Source organism: Cibotium barometz, chromosome 60 (assembly GCF_041138505.1).
Source record: "Cibotium barometz isolate CiBa-2024 chromosome 60, ASM4113850v1, whole genome shotgun sequence".
Taxonomy (NCBI): Eukaryota; Viridiplantae; Streptophyta; class Polypodiopsida; order Cyatheales; family Cibotiaceae; genus Cibotium; species Cibotium barometz.
In genome coordinates, this window is record NC_141105.1 from 11,745,883 (window position 1) to 11,769,537 (window position 23,655).

General features: G+C 43.6%; 1 protein-coding gene across 5 annotated transcripts in view; it reads right to left on the bottom strand.

The window, feature by feature from the left end:
* The window catches only part of LOC147604983 (dynein regulatory complex subunit 7-like), a 321,324-nt gene that overhangs the window by 202,338 nt on the left and 95,331 nt on the right, over positions 1–23,655 (bottom strand). For 3 of the 5 annotated variants that reach the window (XM_086794267.1, XM_086794268.1, XM_086794270.1), the window contains one exon: positions 20,518–20,649. The exons of the other annotated variants lie outside the window; for them this stretch is intronic. In XM_086794267.1, the coding sequence (XP_086650393.1) occupies positions 20,518–20,649 (132 nt within the window). The remainder of the gene's footprint in view (positions 1–20,517; positions 20,650–23,655) is intronic. 5 annotated transcript variants of the gene reach the window in all.

Below are 23,655 nucleotides of genomic sequence, written 5' to 3' on the forward strand. Positions count from 1 at the left end.
ACAGCCCATTATGTGCAATGACCTCTTTAGAGATGAGGTTGGACGACCTTTGGGTGTGTCTAGATATATGGAGTGGCCAGGTTGGGAGAGATGTCCATCGGCAGTTATTGGCTGTAAGACTATGGAGACTTGCTTTGTGAACTAATGCAACTAGAATTTATTATGCATGCAGCCAATCAATTTTCATGCAACTAACCACTTCCTCATGCAACTAGACCTACACTAAGTTAACTCCCTCTATCATGCACGATTTGAGTTTACAATTACTTCCAAATCTTATCACTTTCCTGTCCACTTATAGCTCCCACTAATAGAGACTGGAGCAACATCATGAGACCTTTTTTGAGACAAAGGCTTCCTATATCAGAGGAAGAAGCCCATTATCTGGAATGCCCCCATCACCTCAGAGGGAGTCTTAGATAGATCGATCAAATTGATGCAGCTATACCTCATGAATGGATTATTGGCACATTTCACAATCAGCGTCATCCTAGGTGGCTAGGTGTTTTCTTCAGGACAAGAGTGTCATCACAAGTGTTTGCCATGTTGGATCAGGATGAGGAGCGAGAATATGTTTTTTAATCTATCCAACGAGGATAGAGATTGTTGAAATGTGGCACGCAAGATATTATTCCTGGCACAGTGAGAGTAGTTAGTCACTCAGGGAAGCACTGGCATGTTAACCCTCCGCCTGATATTTGGACCCATGGGTCTTGGTGCTTTGTGTGGTGGATGTCCTATCAAATATCTTCATTGGGATCTTGATGAGTGGGAGTGGATTGATGTAGCCAATCCCCTAAAGAGTCGGCCCTTTTTTTCCCAGGAAAAGAGACGTCTATTAAGTATGAAAAAATACACAAAAGGAAGATTTCATACCAAACAAGGTGGAAATCTCAACCAATCCACTACCTTGTGTTGCCAACAAGCTCCCATATGAGTGGGGAGTTAAAAAAAGATGTCATATTCCCACTCTCTCATAAATATTGCACATCACATCTCTCCAAATACCTTTCATCATGTACAGAGAAAAAGACCGGTGCATCATCCTCCCCCGGAGTGGGGAGGCCCATAACCTGAAGAGGTACACCTGTCCCGAAGGAAACTCCAAACCACGAGTGATGAAACCCTTCCAAGATTACGGAAAAATCAATTTGCACAATCCTCCAGTGGTTGGATACAGCAAAATCAATTTGCACAATCCTCTAATTGGTGCTCCTCAAATCTTGTGTAAGCATCCCTCTCTAATCCTCCGTGAGGCGATTAAGTCTCTTCCAATCTATTAATGAGTGGAGGGATGACAAGGGGTCTGTAGAGATTCACCCCAGCTATAGGGGCTCAAAGGGAAACATGAGTGTGGCTATGGCATTGCACACAGGAGAGAAAGGGCAAGACAGAGTCAACACAGTAGGGAGGGAGAGTGAAAGTATACGAGTCAATGATTTAACACTTGCTTGATTAATTTTCAATGAAGTACATGTACCTTTTATAACTAAAAAGATTCTCCTCTTGTCGTCTGCTTATGTCACATCACACAAAAATATCTAGATATTGATTCTATGCATAGAAAGATGCATCAAAGAATTTTTTTATTACAAAAGTGTTACTCTTATTAAATTTATTTTTTATGTATAGAAAGATGCATAAAGGAATTTTTTTAATTATAAAAGTGTTATTTTTAATAAATTTGATTTTTATGCATAGAAAGATGCATAAAGGATTTTTTTTATTACAAAAGTGTTATTCTTAATAAATTTGATTCTATGCATAGAAACATGCATAAGAAAAGAAGAATCAAGGATTAGGGATATGAATGTCCCTAATCAAGGGGATGGGCTAAATGCTGCAAGAAAATATGATCCCTGTGAATGTTCTACATACTGTACATATGCCCTTTCTTTTTAGGTAGACAAATGCCAAGGACATGGATGGATATGGATTTTGCTGAATAAATCCAAGGGCTTATTCCCCATTGGACTAGTATGGATTGCAAGGTACATTGTACATATGAAGTTATTCTTCAAGTTTCCACCATAGGTATGCCAAAAACACAGCAAAAAGAAGGTCAAAAACAGTTTAGAAAATCAGAACAGGTATAATACAGGCACAATTCAGGTACAATTCAAAAATATGGGGTTTTATACCAAGATCTTGAACAAAATTCAAATATGATCTTATAGGGCTCTTCTCCAAAGGTTTCAGAACACTTGTCATTCCATTTGGTCTTCATTTGGGCATACAGATGATCAGTTTTCAATTCATGCCATTCAGTAAACAACAGCAAATTTGATCTGATCTTGGGGCTTCAAATGGAGTTTAAGGAGTTCACCCATCATTAGAAACATCAGTACTGACACCTTGCAAGGTCAGGACCAAAAATGAATTAGGTTTGCCAATGGCAAAGAACTATGCATAATTCAAATTTCAGAAACAAAACAGTTTTTAGGTTTACATCCAAGCATGAATCTAATCTATCAAATGGATAGTACATATCAATGGAAACACCCCTACAAAGTCTCATAAGGTTTGGATTCCATCTTGGTCACCAAAAGCCCAAATCAGGTTTCAGGACATGGTAGTTGGCAGTTTCAAAATTCAGCCCATTCAGAGGTTTTGACTAAATTCAGGGTGTGGATCTTCATCACCATTATCAATCTAAGCTAAAAACAAGATTCTGTTTAGTTCAGATGAGGGGAAGATGCCCAGCCATACATTTTAGAAAATCAGGTGTTTTTTGCAATTTCAGAGTCTTGTCTCTTCTTGTGTTGTGTTTTGCTCCATAGTGTCTACTGTGTTGCACTGTGAGCATCGAGGACTCCGGACATATTGTCCAGAGGAGAGCCACCACTTAGTGTGCCGGGCAACCAGCCCTGCTACAATCCTTCACCCTCCATAGCTTGTGGGTAGCCTGTATCAACAAAATTGTCTAGCTAAACCTATTGTTTGAGCAAACATTTAGGACTTATTCAAAAAGATCCCTCTTCACCAACGATTCGTCGGCCTAGGCATTTAGCTCTTGGTCTACTTCGCTTGCCTCCTCTGCAACAACTTGCACATGTCAGCAAGGTACTTATTGACAATCACAATATCCTTTTAAGATAAAATTTCATGGAGGAACTCATTGGGTCCCTTGGGCTCTCTACAAACACAGGCGAACGAGGGGAGAGAGAGAGAGAGAGGAGCCAGGAGAGAACGAGTTCTGACTTCATGTCAGTGGACTGGGAAAGCATGTCAGAACATGAATTTGAAAGCTTTCTTTCTTCACTTCAGAACTAAACAGATGGTGTAAACCGTCAGATGTTTCCTAATGAGGAGGCCTATGATGCCTTCCGAGTAAGATCTAATCAACACCTTAGCGAGCTCATGGAGAATCTGTCTACCATTTTCAAAGACATTGATCTCATATCGGTTCTTAGAAGGAGAAGGGGTAGACGCAGCCCTGAGATGAGTGGAGAAGCACCAACTGATGCTGATGAATAATTCCTTGATCTTCCTACATATGAGAAAGCAAAGCTGGATTGAAATCTCAGGAGTAAAAGAAGGTGCGGCAGGAGACACAGAGGCACACAGGCGACTGGCTGATCCTCTCCTTGGGCACACAGTCGGCGGGCTGCAGCATACGTGGGTGGTTTTTCTTTGAAAAAGCTGGTCGGCTGGGCACACAGGAGAGAAACGATCTTCTCTCTCTCTTTGGAGACAGGTCTGGACTGCACGTGGTAAGACTTTTTGGTGTGAGAAGGCTGGCGTGCTTAACCTATGCGCCTGCTCTATGCGCACCCACCTGCATGCCTCTCTGCTGTACCCTGTGCGCAGCCAGTTCTCAGTTCTGCGCCCTTTTCCCGCCCGTTCTTAGTTCTGCGCCCTTTTCCCACGCACCCTTGCTCAGGCCCCCAAGGCAGCAACTAGTAGGGCAAAACATGTCTCAACCCCTGGAGGGGGAACACGATGGTGAGACAACCTTTCACACCCCCACGAAGGCACCAAATGCCTACCGCAGAAGACTGAGGGAAGGAATCATGTCCTCTGGCTCACGAAGGATTACGATGATGGCCCGACGAGATGAGGCCCTTTATGAGGAGCTATAGCTTCACATAAGGACAGAGATGAACACCATGCGACAAGAGCCTGAAAAGGAATGGACCGAGCAGATGCATGCCCAAAGGAAAGTGATATACGAAACGCTAAAGGAAGAGATATATGTCCAATTGAAGGGAGAAATGCAAGCCCAAGTATGGGTTGAGATGGAATTAGCCCAAGCCTTGATGCACACGGAAATGAAAAAAGAGATACAGAAATGGAAGGATGACATGCTCCGAGAGATTGGCACAACAGTTGCATCGTACGAAAGCACTTTGAAGACATGTATGGCTGACCGCGAAAAACACATCACAGAAATGCAAAACACTTTGGAATCATGTAAGGCAAAAGTGGCTGCTGCAGGTGAGAAGGAAATGCATTCATGGGCTGAAATTGCCAGTGCCACAAAGAAACAAATTGAGGAAGTCAACCCATGGATTGAAGTAGTAAAAAAACAGAAGGATACACCAGTCAATAAAGTAGAGGTGATGAATGCTACATTGGAAGAGGAAGCCAACAGACGGGCACGTGCCTTACATGTACGTGTAGTTGGGTGGGAAGATAAGGGAAATCCCCAAGAGGATGGAAAAGCTCTTGCAACAAAAATTGGAGCCACTGATGTACCTATTACCGGAGCATGGCAAGTAGGCAGAGATGAAACCAGGGCGAAGATATTGATCATCAGGTTTGGTGACTTGGAGAAGAAGAAGGCCTTCCTCTCCTGACCTGAGTTTCACACTTGTAGGCCGAGATATCAGTTTACACGTGAGACAGTTGGGGTTTATCGAGATGCAGTATCTGATGGCTTGTTCGCTTTAGACCCGCATAGCCCTCTGGACAAGATCACGAGAGGATTGGCAGGTGTACTACATGCATCCGCCTCATGTGCGTTTCCCTGCACTATGATCCCTTCCACCCACCCCCGCAGCACCGCCCCACAGAACAGTTGGTATGATGATGAGTGTCATGAGACACAAGCACAGCCACAGCGTGAGATTGCCATTGGGTGTCACACGCATAGACAGGCCAAGATGATCTTTCGGCGCCTTGTGCGGAGGAAGAAACGAGCCTATCTGGCTAAGCTAGAGGAGGAGATCTGCCAACTCTTCCTGGGGAAGGACAACAAGAGGGCATGGAAGATGTTTCAAGAGAGACGGCTTGGTACTCCGATTACTGCACCTGAGGCATGGCATACTTATGCTAGAGAGCTATCTGATGCACCAGGACAGCCCCCCACCCCCCCTCCACTGGGAGCTAGACCGGCTAGCAGCACCTTTTTTACTATGCGGATGGTGCTAGATGTGATAGACAGGTTACAGAATGGAAAGGCACAGGATCATGATGGGCTAGTTGGAGAGCACTTCTCATATGCACGAGACACTTTGGCTCCACTCATCGTACATGTGTTTACTCGTGCCATTTGTGAGGGTTTCCCGACAAGCTAGATAGAGCATATCATTGTAACACTCTTTAAGAGTGGGGACCCCATGGTTCCAGGCAACTACAGGACGATCATGATTGGTCATTACTTGGCCAAACTATATGACTCTATATTGGAGTCGGAGCTGAGCCGATGGGCAGAGAGGCATGGTCATCGAGCACATGGATGGGCTGGCTTCAAGAAAGGATTTACTACCTTGGATCACATACTGACACTTCAGGCACTTATTGAAGGGGGCAGGGCACAAAAGAGAAGGATATACTGCTGCTTTGTGGACTTCCGCAAAGCCTTTGATACCGGACCACGTGCCAGGCTTATGCACAAATTGCATGACATTGAGGTACCTGAGGATATGCAGTGGGGGATATATGCTTTGTATGAGTTTGTGAGAGGCAGAGTCCGAGCTCTAGGCGGACTATATGATAGGGTGACTAGCACGATAGGGGTGAAGTAGGGATGCCCGCTATCGCCCACCCTCTTTGGACTGTACATTGATGCGGTCTCTAATTATGTAGACAGATTGGAAGGCCCAAGCGCATGCCTGGCAAGGGTGTTGATACCCATCTTGTTATATGGTGATGATATTGTTCTAATCTTAGACTCTCTGGAGGGATTACAGAGACACCTGGATGCATTACAGGCTTTCTGTGCGGATAGAGATCTGACAGTGAACCTTGGGAAAACCAAGGTTATGGTGTTTAACACCACACAGGCATGGGTGACGAGATCAGAGCCTTAGTTCACTTTCCGAGGGGAGCCGGTAGAGTACGTCAGGTCATATGTCTACTTGGGAGTTACTTTCACAGGATCACGTTTCTCCCTGAAGGAGGACGCAGCAGCTAGATTAGCTCGAGGGCATGCAGCCTTGGGGACACTTGAGAGGCAGTGTGCACACATACAGTTTCAGGAGCCACGCACCAAATTGTGGCTATTTGATACGCTTGTCACACCGACCCTCCTATACGGAGCTCCAGTTTGGGGGCCCAGTATACATCACAGATCTGAGGGACAGACGAGGGATGGAGGCAAATGGAGAGACCACTGATTATGATGATTGCCCGCATGATTCGGAGCAAATCAGCAGTACCACATGAGATTGTTTGGGCTGAGCTAAGTGCCCCACCAGTAGTAACCGAGGCCCTATTCCAAGCAGTTACCTTTTTACAGTGGCTATGGGAGCTCCCTCAACAGAGGTACTCCCGATTGGCATTGACCTTATCCATACAGTTGGCAGAGGATGGAGATACTCATTGTTGCTACACTCAGATGAGATCATGGTTTGACCTACATGGTTTGCGGATAGAGGCACTACCACCCTTCCAGTACAGTCTGGATTGTCCATTTTTGGATCTCACCCGCTCAGAGCAAAACCGTGTGATCAGGATGGATATCATCAGAGTGGACACAGAGAGGACATGGACTAGCTCCCTTGAGCCCTTAAGCACGAAAATGGCTCATTACAAGAGCCATTTTCTACACCTCTCACCGAATGATTTTATCACCCGCCCGGCGTACATGGATGTACACCTATCACATGGGATATGTTGTGCCATTGGACAGATCCGGACCTCATCACACCAGCTGCGGATTGAGACAGGGCGATATGTGCATCAGATCTTGGATGACCGCATTTGTCAGCTATGCTACCAGGAGGTAGAGACAGAGGAACACTACATTTGCCGATGTACAGTCTATTATGAGATCCGAGGGAGATATCACTACCTCTTCCGAGAGGATTTTGGGCCGTTACGCAGGGTCATGGAGTTTGAGGATCAGAGATGCCTGGGATTGTTTCTACTTGAGCTCAGGAGACACAAAGAGACCCTCTTGGCAGATAGGAGGCCGAGCCATGATGTACCTAGACAGAGGACCCTGACAGATTTCTTCGGCACCAGGACCAACAACCCAGCCCACACACCTCCTGATACCTCCTCCATTGAGCCATCAGGGCACCGACCACGCTCCTAGGGAGTCACCACTAATAGAGCAATTATCTTATGTCGTGCTCGTCGGCCACGCCCACCAGGATCCCGACCACGGCATCCTCACCATCACCAGATCAGAGCCATTATTGCTCGGCATCAGAGGCGCCTACCTCGCTTCTACGACCTCTCCATTCTAGACAGCCCCATGGCGGAGATACTTGATCTAAGGAGAGGGCAACACTTCAACTGATCAGCATACATGGATCTACCTGATATACATTTTTCAGTATTTTCTAGTATTTTCTACTCAATGTCATCTCGGAGTCTTACAATTCTGTTCTTATAACTGTAGGACAATCAATTTATTGTACTTTTTAGTCTCATTTAGTTGTTCTCTTTGATGAGACACCAACTTCAAATGTACTCTCAGTTTTTGTCTCATAGGCCATTATGGCCTCTTAGAGACGTTAATATATCATTTCATTTCTACCCTAGTTATCATGCCTAAGAAGATTATAACCATCAGGATTCAGTATTGCAAGTATCATCACAAATTACATGTTCTTTGCACATCAGTATTGCAAGTATCATCACAAATTACATGTTCTAAGAAGATTATAACCATCAATACGATTCCCACACTTGACAATCAAGTGTCCGAATCTTGGAAACATCGACACAAGAAGATGACATCAGATCGTCATCAACATTCTACGACGGGAAGTTTTAAAACTTCCAAAATTTATATATTTCCAATCATTAGTCAAGGGTTCTCTCCTCGGGGTGTCCCCCAAAATCTGAGTATTTTGTAGTCATGGGTTCTCTGCCCGGGATGTCCCCCCAAATCTCAAAATTTTTTTGTAATGCTCCATCATTCCCGCTTTACCCTACTTAAGGGAGGGGGGGTTGCTTTGGTATGCTAATGTAGGATGTCTTTGTCTCCCGAGGCAGGACCAACCTCTCAATCTTTCGCAAATACTATGCTTGTTGAGCCTCTAAGCCTTTTAAGCCACGCTCACTGGCCTCTAAGCAATACTTTCTAGCCTCTGAGGTTGAAATGGGGACCATGTCTTGTTTCTTTGGTCTTGTTTCTTTGCTAGTGTTGGAGTACAAGGACTATTGAAGCCTATCCAAACTCACTCTGAAGGGGGGTTTGTCGGGTATTTCGAAGTCTAGCAGTGTCCATTAGAGTGTGAATAGCCCTTATTAAGGTCTGGGTCAAAAGATGAGGCTTGATGCCCATAAAAGCAATGTACTGTTGCCATATATATAGGCAGTGATGTGTGTGAACACACTTAGGACTGCCGGGGCACTTTTTTCCTCTTTAGGAGGTTTTTTCCCCCGGCTTGTATATACGCCCATCCTTCTAGGGCTAACTTATCTTTGTACATTGACACAATCTAATACACTGTGTGTTGTGTGTATTCTTGCTTCTTCTTCTCCAAGCTTTGTGTGCTTTCTTGCAACCCTAATTCCAACAATTGGTATCAGAGGAGGCATCAGCTCCCAAGGCTACGCCGCTAGCACCCTCCGACTCACGTTCTCCGATTGAGGTGAGCTTTCACGAGCGCTTGCAGGTCCCTATACTCTGCAAAAATTGCATCTGAGGTCATTTCGGGCTCCGTTATTGCATTACAAGTTTTGTACATGTGTTTTCGTCATTCTGTGTAGAAATTTCGACAGTGCAGTTTTCTGCAAAACAGGCATACGTATTCTATTGTGGACCGTGCTACATAGCACGAGTTGTTTTCTGTTCAGTCTTTGCTTCATTACAGGTAGCTTTTGCATCAGTTTCAGTCAGTGGCCATGGCTGATAACAGCAATGATGTATTTCGCATGTTGTCTACTGATGACAAGTTGGATGGAGACAGCAACTACCCACTTTGGGCATACATGATGCAGCATGTTTTGGTTGCAAAAGGAGCGTGGAACATTGTGCAGGGTATGGATGTACGTCCAGGTTCTGTGGATGTAGGATCTGTTGAGGATGTTGCAGGTTCTAGCAGCTCTACTGTTGCTGTTGTTTTACCCACTGCTAAACAAGCTCGTTGGGATGGTAAAGATGTGCACGCTCATGCCTTGATTGCACTTTCTGTCAAACGTAACATCACTCCACATCTTCGTTCAGCTAAAACAGCAAAACAGGCTTGGGATATTCTAGCTGGTTTGTATGCAGGTCGTAACGAGGCAAGAATCTCTTACATGCGTAAAGAGATAGAATCGAAGATTATGCAGGAAGATGATGACATGAATGTTTTTCTTGCTGAGATTAAAGATCTCAAGGAACAGTTGATTTCTGCAGGTGAGATTATTCCTGATCATTCTCTTGTGCAGACTGTTCTTGATACTTTACCTGAGTCATATCAGACTTTTGCTTCCACGTGGAGACTTGTTACTGAGGACAGACCTGATGTTGTCAAGTATGATACTTTAGTCAACAAGCTCTTGCAAGAAGCGCAGTCCAGGCAAAACAAGGCTAGGTAGCGTGCAGTTGATCAGGCATTTGTTACTGCCCAGCAGAGAAGAAGTGGTAAGGCAGCCCCTTCCACTGTTTCTTCTCCTATTAGTAGGTCTGCAACATCTTCTCCTTCCACAGGTAGCAACAATAGGTCTGAAAAGGCTCTTGATAAAGGCAAGAAAAAAATCAGGTGCAACTATTGTAAGGCAACTGATCATGTCATTAAGAATTGACCTAAGCTAAAGGCTAAAGAGGTAAAGAAGAAAGAGTCAAATGCAACCACAATAGCGGATGCTTCTACAAATGCAGATCCTGCAAATGTTGTGCAGGACACAGAATGGGCGTTTAGCGTGTATTGCCAGTATGACCCATCTGTACATGATGCATGTTTGGCAGTTTCTGTTGACTCTGATGTATGGTATTTTGACAGTGGTGCTACAAAGCACATTACCTCGCATCGTAATATGTTCACTTGTCTTGAGGCTGTCTCTAATAGGAATACTGTCACATGTGCCAATAATGCTTCTTACCCAATGAAGGGCCTTGGTAAAATTATGCTTACTGCTACGAATGGCAGCGCTTTCACACTTTCAGATGCTTTGTATGTGCCAGGGATAAAGAAGAATCTATTGTCTGTCTCTGCGCTTGCTAGACTTGGACTTGTAGTCAAATTTGTGGATGACAGATGTACTGTTCATGATTTGACTTCTTGAGATACGATTATTGCATCTGGCACCTTGTTTCGTGGGCTGTATAGGCTCAATTCTTATGACAAGTGTGTGGAAGATTCAGCAAATGCAGTTTCTGATGAAAAGGCAGTTTCAGATGCAAAACTATGGCATGCTCGTTTTGGTCATCTGAACTTTGCTAGTTTGCTGCGTTTGCAGAAATTTGATATGGTTGCTTCATTGCCCCCTCTTGAGGCACCATTAAAACATGTTTGTGAAGACTGTATTTTGGGAAAAATGCAGCGTTCTGCGTTTTCAAAGGATGGTTCTATGCGGGCCACTTGCAAATTGCAACTTGTACATAGTGATGTATGTGGGCCTATGCAAACTCCGTCATTTGGTAAACACTTGTACTTCGTGACTTTCATTGATGATTACTCAAGGCATGCATGGGTATATCCACTCAAGGCAAAGTCCGAAGTGTTTTTGTGCTTCAAACAGTTTTTGCTTATGGTTGAAAATGTATCCAATTGTACTATGGGCACTCTCCGTTCTGATCGAGGGGGGGAGTACATGTCTAAAGAGTTTGATGCTTTTCTGGCTAGTCGTGGGATAAAACACCAATGTACAGTGCCGTATACCCCTCAGCAAAATGGTGTTGTTGAGAGGAAAAACAGGTTACTTATGGCGATGGCACGATGTATGGTCAAGAGCCAAGCTTTGCCACATGTTTGGCTTAAGGCTGTCATGTGTGCTGCATATGTACTCAACAGGTGTCCCACTAAGGCCTTGCAGTCTGTTACTCCATACGAAGCTTGGCATGGCAGGAAGCCTTCTATTGATCACTTGCGTGTCTTTGGTTGCTTGGCCTTTGCTTTAGTGCCTGTGCAACAACATAGAAAATTGGATGATAAGGCTGTCAGTGCTGAGAGCAAGGGTTACAGATTGTATCATCCGCAGTCAAAGCGTATCTTGATTTGTCGAGATGTTATTTTTGCGGAAGATGCTGTGCAGCCTTTGTTATCATGTACCAAAGAGACACGTGTGAGCTCACGGGATATATTTGATACGTTGTTGCCTCTGTTTACAGGTGGGAATTCAAATGTAAGTCCTAATGAGGCAAATATTCAGCCTATGCAGATTTCAAACGACATCATAGATCAGCCTATTTCTCATGCAGATTTACAGGGTGTAATTTATGAGGATAGGGCTGAAAATGAGCAGGCTAAAGGTATGCCTAAATGGCTGGTGCAAACCTTGCGTGATAGTAAAATTGATGCACCTATTTCTAGTCGTACTCGTTCAGGTTTTCAGCATGCCTCTTATGCATCAGATTATTATGCTTTGGCTGTGTCTAGTATGTGTGAAGAGGAAGAACCTCGTACGTGGTCTTTGTGTGATTTGCCTATTGGTAAAAAGGTCATTGGATGTAACAGGGTTTTTAAGTTGAAACGAAAGCCAGATGGCAGTGTTGATCGCTATAAGGCTAGACTTGTTGCAAAGGGTTATGCTCAAGAAAAGGGCATTGATTTTGATGAGATCTTTGCTCCCAATTGTCGTATGACTACCATTCGTAGCATTTGTGCATTGGCAGCTCATCATGGTTGGAATGTACATCAGTTGGACATAAAGACTGCGTTCTTGAATGGACATTTGCATGAGGAGGTGTATGTATCGCAGCCTCGTGGTTTTGTTCAAAGAGGGCAGGAAAACAAAGTGTGCAGGTTGAAAAAGGCTTTGTATGGTTTAAAGCAAGCTCCACGAGCTTGGTATAAAAAGATACATGCATATTTGACTGCACATGGTTTTCAGAATAGTCCAACAGAAAGCACTTTGTATGTTAAACGTGTGGATGATGAACATCTAATCATTGCTCTCTATGTCGATGACATGCTGCTCACAGGACCAAATGAGAGTCATATTGCTGATTTTAAGGCTGATTTGAATGCCTCTTTTGAGATGTCAGATTTGAGGCATTTGCATCATTATTTGGGGATACAATTTAAGCAGTGCGATGGAGGTATTGCTTTGTGTCAAACAAAGTATATTGAGACATTGTTGCGGAGATTTGGCCTTGAAGACTACAAGCCTATTGCTACTCCAATGGAGACAGGTTTGAAGTTGAGTCTTCATGATGCTGGAGATCACTTTGATGTCACACTCTATCAGACAGCTGTTGGTTGCCTCATTTATGTATGCATTACGAGGCCGGACATTCAGTTTGCAGTCTCACAGGTGAGCAAGTTTATGCATAGCCCAGGGTCTCAGCATTGGAAGGCAGTTAAAAGCATCTTTCGCTACTTGAGTGGCACCATACATCTTGGGTTGTTTTATCCCAAGGGGGGGTCGTTGCCGCCAGATTTACATGCTTTTTCGGACAAAGATTGGGCTGGTTGCTATGACACAAGAGTGTCCACAAGTGGTTTTTGTTTCATGCTAAAAGCAACCTACTGTGGCCACTTCTAGTTGTGAAGCTGAGTACAGGGCAGCTTTCACAGCTACGGTTGAGTGTGTGTGGCTCAGACGGCTTATGGCTGACTTGGGTGTTGGACAGGAGTCTGCCACCTCTATCTACACTGACAGTCAAAGCGCATTGGCAGTTGCGAGAAACCCAGTTTTTCATGCTCGCACAAAGCACATTGAGGTGCATTATCACTATGTCAAGGAGAGACTCTCAGCAGGAGAGATCAGTTTGGCATATGTGCCAACACAGGACAACCTCGCCGATCTTTTCACAAAGGCACTTCCTCGTGAGAAGTTTGAAGCTTTCCGCAAAGCTTTGGGCTTGCTCCCCTTTGTGGCCTGATCTACTTCGGGCATGGCACTTCCCTATACATGAGTGCCAGCTCTCGTTCACACCATCACTCCCAGGGGGGATCTGTTGCCATATATATAGGCAGTGATGTGTGTGAACACACTTAGGACTGCCGGGGCACTTTTTCCCTCTTTAGGAGGTTTTTTCTCCCGGCTTGTATATACGGCCATCCTTCTAGGGCTAACTTATCTTTGTACATTGACACAATCTAATACATTGTGTGTTGTGTGCATTCTTGCTTCTTCTTCTCCAAGCTTTGTGTGCTTTCCTGCAACCCTAATTCCAACATGTACATGGTGGAAGTATTATCATAATTCATTCAACACTATGTTGTGCATTTTCATTTTTTTGGGATGACGGAGGATACTCCATACAGGTACACCGATTTGTCTCATAGGCCGAGTTCGGTCTTTTGGAAGACGTTATTAAAATCTTTCTTTCTTTCTTTCTATCACATGGGATACGTTGTGCCATTGGACAGATCCGGACCTCATCACACCAGCTACGGATTGAGACAGGGCAATATGTGCATCAGATCTTGGATCACCGCATTTGTCAGCTATGCTACCAGGAAGCAGAGACAGAGGAGCACTACATTTGCCGATGTACAGTCTATTATGAGATCCGAGGGAGATATCACTACCTCTTCCAAGAGGGTTTTGGGCCATTACGCAAGGTCATGGAGTTTGAGGATCAGAGATGCCTGGGATTGTTCCTACTTGAGCTCAGGAGACACAGAGAGACCCTCTTGGCAGACAGGAGACCGAGCCATGATGTACCTAGACAGAGGACCTTGACAGATTTCTTCGGCACCAGCACCAACAACCCAGCCCACACACCTCCTGATACCTCCTCCATTGGGCCATTTGGGCACCGACCACGCTCCCAAGGAGTCACCACTGATAGAGCAATCATCTTATGTCATGCTCGTCGGCCACGCCCACCAGGATCCCGACCATGGCATCCTCACCATCGCCAGATCAGAGCCATTATTGCTCGGCATAGGAGGTGCCTACCTCGCTTCTATGACCTCTCCATTCTAGACAGCCCCATGGCAGAAATATTTGATCTAAGGAGAGGGCAACACTTCAACTGATCAACATACATGGATCTACCTGATATACATTTTCCAGTATTTTCTACTGAATATCATCTCGGAGTCTTCCAATTCTATTCTTATAAATGTAAGACAATCAGTTTATTGTACTTTTTAGTCTCATTTAGTTGTTCTCTTTGATGAGACACCAACTTCAGATGTACTCTCAATTTTGGTCTCATAGGCCATTATGGCCTCTTAGAGACGTTAATATATCATTTCATTACTCCATTGTGCTCCCTCTCTCTCTCTCTCTCTCTCTCTCTCTCTCTCTCTCTCTCTCTCCATCATTGTCATGGCTTGAGCTTCCATCTCTTCTCCCTTCTTGCACTCTACTCCTACACACCTATCACAAACAAGTCAACCAAAGAAAAGATGTTGATGGTTGGATAACACCAAATGCTGGACAAACACTGGTCTTAAAAAATAAGCCATTGATTGCAAGGCACTGGGATAAAAAAAATATGGCCTCCACCTTGGGCGAATTGACCACATGTACATCCATGAATCAGTTGAATGCAATGAAGGAAGGGATGAAATATTTGCAACAAATGGACGATAGCTACACAGAGATCTGGTATTAGCAAATGATTATATGCACGATGCATGATGAACACGACACCATGTAAATATGTAACATATAATGTACAAGGCTTGTCTGATCCTAATAAATGGAGGTTGCTTTGGAATTATGTTATTTCGACAAATCTTGACGTGCTTTGCCTGCAGGAACATGATTAACATGCTTTTGCTAGAAAAGTAGGTTGTTTTAGAGGTTTTATTATATTTTATTCGGGAACTGCTGATTATTCAAGCACATGCATAATGATACCGACAGCTTTGACACCAATGCTTGCCTATAATGATCCTCTTGGTAGATACATCGTGATGCAATGTATGCTGAATGAGAAGATGCATGAATTTGTAAGTGTATATGCACCGATAGTGTCAACTAAAAGGACAGAACTCTGGAAAAGGTTGGCTATCTATCCCGTTGGTTGACAAATACATTTGTGTAAAGAGACTTCAATAACTCTCCATCAGTGCAAGATAACACATCTGGGAATTCACACATGATTGCACCAGGAAAAGTGGCTTGGCAAACATTTATTAGAGACACTGTAGCAATAGATGTGGAATGTGAATTGTCCTGACAAAAGAGGATTCACATTTCAGCATAATGCTAAATCAGGGTATCAAGCGAGGCTTGACAGATACTATGTGTTAAATGTACACAATGGGGATCCGAGTCCTGCAAACCACAATTATCAGTTCATTATCCATTATGGGTGGGAATGCATTTTGAAATTGCTATGGACAATGTAAGACTGCCATGTAAACAACTATGTATAGTCAATAACTCCTACCTATCACATAATACTTATCAAGAAAAGGTGTACAAAATCATTGCGTTACTTAGAGAAAATACCTGCTATGATCAGGACTTAGCATGGAGAAACTTCGCAAGGGGGATGCAATATATCATTATATAGAATATGGTAGATGATATATGGGACGGCAAAGAAAGGAAATAAACCGCTGCAAAGCATATGTGCAGGCATTGCATGAGGTTAAACAAACAAGGCAATTGAATCAAGAGGAAGAAGAAAAGCTTTTAAATGCATGATATATGATAGATTGCAACAATCAGAGAAAATTGAAAAAATGGAAAATATGAGCTAGGCAAAAGCCTCTACTAGATAAAGGCTTGAATGCTAAGAGAAAAAAGCAAAGCACACATCATGTACAAAAGACTGATGGTCACTGGACCAATGATGTAAATGATCTTGAAAGGGAATGTGTGGCACATTTGCAATCTACCACACTTCCAATCAGACTTTGCTACACCAAGGCAGTTCTCACGAGAAGAGTTGAACGAGAAATCCAGGATGCTTATAAATGTCACACCAATTCTTAATCAACAAGAAAATGCACAGTTGGAATCCCCTTTCACGAACATAGAATTGCAAAGTACTCTTGCCAGACAGGGTAAGTGGAAGTCACCAGGATGATGCAATGGATTGACTGTGGAATTTTTTCAATATTTTCAAGAGGAATTGGAAGACATTTTATTGGCAATGATAAATGTTGCATGTTTACAAAGAGTGATGCCTGCTTCCTGGCAAGAGGGCCTTGTGAAATTGCCTTTGAAAAAAGAATGTATGCCTAAATTTGGCTAATTGGAGACCTATCACTTTAATGCCAGTGCTATACAAATTGATGACAAAGATAATCTCCAATAGAAGAGCTAGTGTGCTTAACAAAGGGTTGCATCCTACCCAATATGGATTCATTCTCAGACGACAAATAATAGGCAATATATGTAATGCTTATGTGGGAATGGAGTGTGCCAAATATACTGGTCACGAGGTATTGTTACTGCAAGTAGACATTGCCAAAGCACTTGATACAGTGCATTGGGACCTTATTGCAACCACCATGAAACATCTAGGGTTTGGTCTGAAAATGACAGAAGTCATCTACTTGTTGCATGCAGGTAGCACAACTAAATGTATCATTGGTAAAGGATTGTCATCACCGTCGACTTTGGGAAAATCGGTAAAACAGGGCTGCCCACTAAGTGCAATGTTGTATGCAATTGCCATTCATCCTCTGCTAATGTATATGGATGTTGTTACTCGGGAAGGAAAATTAGATGGACTGGTGCAACCAAACGGATCATCAATGGTTGCACAGGCATATGCTGATGACACTTTTTTCTTCCCAGCACATACTTAACGGATTTGACAGTGATAATGGATGTTTGCAGTTGTCTGGAAAAACAGCGGGGCTGAAAATTAACTTTATAAAGTCGAATTTGTTACCGCTAAAATAGGCGGATTGGCATAGTACACTTTGGCCAGGAGAAATACTAACCCCAGGCCAAATCACTAGGCATTTGGTATACCCTTTGGCTTGGAGCATATGTTTCAAAGAAACTATTGAATGGGTGCTCACAAAAGCCAAACTCAAGGTTGATTACTGGCACTCGTCTACATGGCCTTTTCATGTCAAGCTGCATATAGTACAATCCATCATAATGGCTTACATACAGTTCTTCTTGCCGTTATTGATTTGGGGAAAAAAAAACGATCGACACATTCATGTCATCAGCAATGGAACTGTTATGGAAAACTAGCCCTGATAAGAGGGCTTTGAGGCTACTGAAAATGGAGCATGTTTGCAGCCCTAAAATGCATGGTGGACTGAATATTTTAAACGTGCATTACCATGTACTGGCTCGGAAAAGTACAATGATAATAACTTTCGTAGAACAAGGACAACCATGGGCATGGATGCTGGCTATAATGTGTACGTGTTACAAAGTTAATTCATTTGGGCATTGTAATCTTTCCTACTGGCATATCTTGGTAGGTGAGGTAAAAGCAAAAATCCCAAGCTGCCCCAGCCCCTACTCTTCCAGATTGCTCCAAGACTAGAAGTCTATGCTCATGCATTTGCATTGGACACATAGGCCAATGCCTCCTGGAAACACACTGGTAGATGAAAATGTGCATTGGAGCAGAGCAATTGATATGCCATTGGCTGTGGCTGACCCAAGAAAAGCTTATTTTTTAGCACGAAAAGGAATTTGCAAGGTGGGAAATGTCATACGGACTAAAGGCAGACCATTGTCATTTCCACAAGCACAAAGACAATGGAATTTGGGAGCCCATTACCATCCTGTATGGAGACTTACCGTTGATCAGCTAGTAGGACATGGGCATATGTCCTATATATCGGTTGGGAAAAAAAAAATGATGATTGGCTTCTAAAAAACAGCCGACCAGGTTATATTACACAGTTTCCTCTTTATGGATTGACAGCGGCAAGGGCATATCGATTACTGCTTCCAAAGCCATGGATAAAGGGACATGCAGATCGGGTGTGGCATATTAATAAGTCCTTGGGCTGGTGGAAAGGTAATTTAGGAAAGATATGGCAAAGCAAATCGCCTTTAAAACATAACATTTTTCTATGGAGATGCCTCACAGGAACGCTCCCGGTAGGAGAGTATTTGGCAAAGTGGAAAATTGCGGCTCCAAATTGTTTGCAATGCCATCATCAAATGGAAAGTATTGTTCATTTGCTATGGTTTTGCACTGACACAAGGGAGTTTTTGAATCGTCTATCTTCGCATATGACAATAAGATTCCCTGGGGTCACATTTGGGAAAATGTTCTCGATGTTTAGAAGATATCCTTCCAAATTGCAGGAATATGCTTTTTTCCTTGGCTGGACGAGATATTGAGCTATATGGACAATATGGCTAGATTGTAATTATGAGGTATTTGCACAACCTCGGATCGACATGTATATTTACTTCCATCGATCGTTACGTCAATCATTGCATGATAGTTTTGAGCTGCAGATTGATCGGCAGAACTACTAAGTGTTTTTCCACTGCTTTTAGATTTACTTTGATGAGAGCCTTTCGTTTTTAGGGTACTCCATTATAAGATAAAATAGTGGTTTTCACCCAAAAAAAAGTGTGCGCGCTCTGGATGCACGGGACAGCATCACAAGGATATCACAACGGCCTACGTGAAGCTGGCAAACCAGCCCACGACCTACTCGACCAGTTTGCAAGGGGAAAATTGCCCTATTTAAAGGACCCTCCTCTTCCCCCTATGATCATCCGAGACCACACGAATCTAGAAGTACAATGCACAAAAGGCAGGCTGCTTTGGCACACTTCGTTCTTGGATTAGCAAGTTCCTGCCTCCCATTCAGCCCAGATACACAGGCCAATGCTCAGCCCAGTAAGAAGGAAGGTTCTCTCAGGTCAAGTTTCTCAGGTCAAGGATAAAAACTGCATTGTACTCAATTCAATATGATACTAAAGCAGACACCCCAAGGTGGAGGCCTTTAAGTGGGTTATTGAACCCTAATCCAGCGCAAATCTCTCTTCTATCTTGAGTAATTAAGATTAATTTACCAAAGTTGACAAATGCATGCCTTAAACAAGGAACTTCTCAATGCATGTAGCACATGCACTCCTCTGGCTATTGGTATTTGCATTGGGAAGGAGATGCAGATCTCTAGCTCATGGAGAGAGAATCAAGGATACAGAGGACGATCACCCTAGATCTTCTGATGGATGCGGAGCTCCTTCCTACCACAGATGTGGGACAATGTGGGAAGTGATAACACGCAAACTCCCTTTGCAGCCCCAATTCAAGACTTCTGGATGTTTGGTCCAGATCCAAGGAAGAGGGGTTGAAAAGACCCCACTCCACAGCCCGCAAAGGCCCTATCAAACCTTTCCTTTCTTTAAGTATATGGCCAGGATTGGTTGTATTATTCAGCTGAATGCTTCCACACAGGCCTGATCTATGGCATCCCATAGGATAATCACAATTTCATTAGAACCGTAGAGGCCTTATTTTGGAGAAGAATATGGAGTTCTTATTACAAGCTCAGAGATTACATCTTTCTTTTGGCTGATAGCACATGGTGGATTGCCAACTTAACTCATGGAGATCAATCACACATCCCTAACTGTTGACTGCACGACCAGAGACTACCGGAAGATTAGTTGTTTCTTCTGAAAGTTTCTATGAATTCTTCTCTGTCTGGATCCACCTTCAGGGTCCCTTCAGGTTGGAATGGGCCTGGTGCTGTCATGACTTTTGGGGTGACAGCCCCTACTCTCACCCTTTGGCAAAGAATTATTTGGCACTACAATTTTCCTGACTATAACTCCCATAATCAATTGCAAATTTAAGAAGTCCTCTGCTTTTTGGATATGCCTCCTGATTCTTATACAATTTCTAAAGAAATTCTGAGATTGTTAATCTAAGATAGCAGCTTAAATAATACAGTTTGGCTGCTAGATGCTTTAACCATATGGGCAAGTTCCAGCAAACAGATGTTCTTTTTCTAGTGTCAACTATTTGGGTGGCAGACAAAATCATGTTCAAAGATGCATGCTTTGAGTTTAAAACATAAACGTCAAATAATTTCCTAAAATTCTACCTGCATCTGATCAAAACAAGAAAACAATCTAGCAATAGATGTTTTTGACCAAATATCTAACCTGAGTGTCCAAGACATGGACATCATTATATCGTTGACGACTACCTCGACCACCAAATACAATAAGTTGAGACCCAATAACGGCCATCGATGCACCTTCACGAATTGATGGTATGCTCCCTTCAACTGGAGGCTGCGAGAAAACAGGACGAGAGTTTGTAGAAAGAGAAAATGTTTCATGTGCCAACTTTCTTTTCTCAGGGATTTGATGATTATACTTCATAAATGACACACTTCAGGTTCTCCATGTCAAAAATACGTTGATGGTACAAAATTTAGTGTCCTGGGAAGTCATCTCATAACTGCAAGATGGCCAATGGTTTGTATATTTGCATGAAAGCAAAGACCCATTCAAGGGCTCCATCTTGAGAGTTTCCTTGTCATAGGAACCTTCCCAATTCCTTGCCTGAAAATCTTAGCCTGCCCTACTCAAGTCTTCTCTCAATTCAAGAGTGCCCCCTCATGTGAAAGGCTAGATGCACTGAGGCCATTGAGAACACTTTGATTTATGATACACAGTGCATTTGCAGGATTGGGCCAGAATCCAGGGATCTTCAAGGGCTGTGGAGAAAGCGCCGCCACTTTATAAGAGAGTGGGATCATGGCATCTTTTTCACTGCCACTCATATGGGACCTTGTTGGCAGCACAAGGCACCTGATTGGTTGAGATTTCCCCCTTCTTTGGTTTGAAATCTTCTTTTGGTATATTTGTTCATACTTGATAGAAGTCTCATTTCCTAGGAGGGAAAAAAAAAAAAAGGGAACCCCAAAAAGATCATGTCACAAAAAGGAAGATCTTTGCTTGTCTGCCTGGAAACTAACTAGATACTTTTAATATCCGCCATTTGAAAGAAAGAATGTGCAAATCTCGACCACCAAATACAATAAGTTGAGACCCAATAACGACCATCGATGCACCTTCACGAATTGATGGTATGCTCCCTTCAACTGGAGGCTGCGAGAAAACAGGATGAGAGTTTGTAGAAAGAGAAAATGTTTCATGTGCCAACTTTCTTTTCTCAGGGATTTGATGACTGTACTTCATAAATGACACACTTCAGGTTCTCTATGTCAAAAATACGTTGATGGTACAAAATTTAGTGTCCTGGGAAGTCATCTTCATAACTGTAAGATGGCCAATGGTTTGTATATTTGCATGAAAGTAAAGACCCATTCAAGGGCTCCATCTTGAGAGTTTCCTTGTCATAGGAACCTTCCCCATTCCTTGAGAGCCTGAAAATCCTAGCCTGCCCTACTCAAGTCTTCTCTCAATTCAAGAGTGCCCCCTCATGTGAAAGGCTAGATGCACTGAGGCCATTGAGAACACTCTGATTTATGATACACAGAGCATTTGCAGGATTTGGAGTGATATCATCCACACCCTCCTGGCAACTTGGGCCAGAATCCAGGGATCTTCAACGGCTGTGGAGAAAGTGCCGCCACTTTATAAGAGAGTGGGATCATGTCATCTTTTTCTTTTTTTTCTTTTTCTTTTTTTCAGAAAGGAAACTTCTTCTATTAAGTATCAAAAAAATTTACAAAATAGAGATTTCACACCCAAGCAAGGTGGAGATCTCAACCAATCAGGAGCCCTGTGCTGCCAATAGGGTCCCGAATGAGAGGATGTGAAAAAGATACCAATGTCCAACTCTCTCACAAACTGGTCGCGCTTCCTCTCCGCAGCCCTCCCTAGATTCTGGCCCAGGTAGCCCTAATGGTGTGAATAATATCACTACAAATCCTGCAAAGACACTGAGAAACAAGAACGGGAGTACCCTCAATGGCCTCAGTTCATCTAGCCTTCCAAATATTCCAGGCTGAGATGCTAGCAATAATATCCCAAGAGCAATCTAACCTCTGTGCCGGAGGGACAAAGTGTGAAAGTGGCAAATCCTGAAGACAACACTACCGAGCAACTCCTTGCCTAACCATAATGGCCAAGCTCAGTCCCCTCGAATCTTAGGTGAGGCCCAGACTGTGTCAACCAAATGATAGAGCCAAAAGAAATGATAGCATTCCTCTTAATCCTACCAAAGAGGTGTGCAATCGCAGACCAAACTCTCTGTGTTTCCCTGCATTCCCATAAACAATGGTAAACTGACTCCGAAACTCCTGCACATCTAGGGCATGCTGGGCAAGCACCAGTAAAACAGACCTCCACTGATTGGTGGCCAGACCACCATGAAGAGAAACCCACATAAAGGAGGAAATCTGTGCCTTCCTATAAGAATGCCACAATCTCCGCCAAAATACCCTCTGAATGTCAGTCCAAATGCCGTAAGATTCCCAATGGGGTCTAAGAGTAGGGACACTCTGAATGTGTCCCAAGATAAGATGTCTGGCATTCCGCACCATATGACTCAAAAAAGGCATGCTTTTCAAAGGGTTACAAGCATCCTTCCACTCCCACTCACCAGGGTCCCAATGCAAATGTCTGATAGGGCAGCCACCATACAACCAAAGGCTAACACTCTCTGTGATCATCCTTGGGGGGGGGGGTGTCAACAAAGACGTGCTTCCCCAACCTGCCAACAACTCTGACTGGACGAATCTAGGGGCCCTCATTAAGGTCCTGCACATCACATATCTCCAGCTGCCATCCATCCTCTACAAAAAAAAAAGAGACCGATACGTCATCCTCCCTAGGCAAGGGAAGACCCATAACCTGAAGAGGAACACCTGTCCCAGAAAAAATCCCAAACCAAGAATAACGATGGCCTTCCAAGAAAGATCCAGTAATCCAATGGTTGCGAATGGCTGCATCTATCTGTGCAATCCTCTGGCTAGAGCCTCTCAAATGCTACGTGAAATCCAATCTCTGCACCTCGGTGAGGCTCCAAGCTAGCACTGTGGGGCATAGGGCCTCCCCGCCAGCCCAAAGAATATGCATAGCTGCCCCAAGAGGCCTACCGTGCATATCTAAGATCAAATCATTCCACAGAATGGGCTGCCGATAAGCTTCCTCCAGTGAACGCGGCGGGATGTGTACCAAAAAACTCCTCAGGCAGTCCCAGGCCCGTAGGAGGGACCTAACCAGGGAAGATGAAGGGGAGCAGTGAACTGCATCCGAAAAAATAAAGCGTGAGCTGAGAGTCCAGTCACCTCCGCAAACAGGGACACACTTTGTGATCTGCTGCAT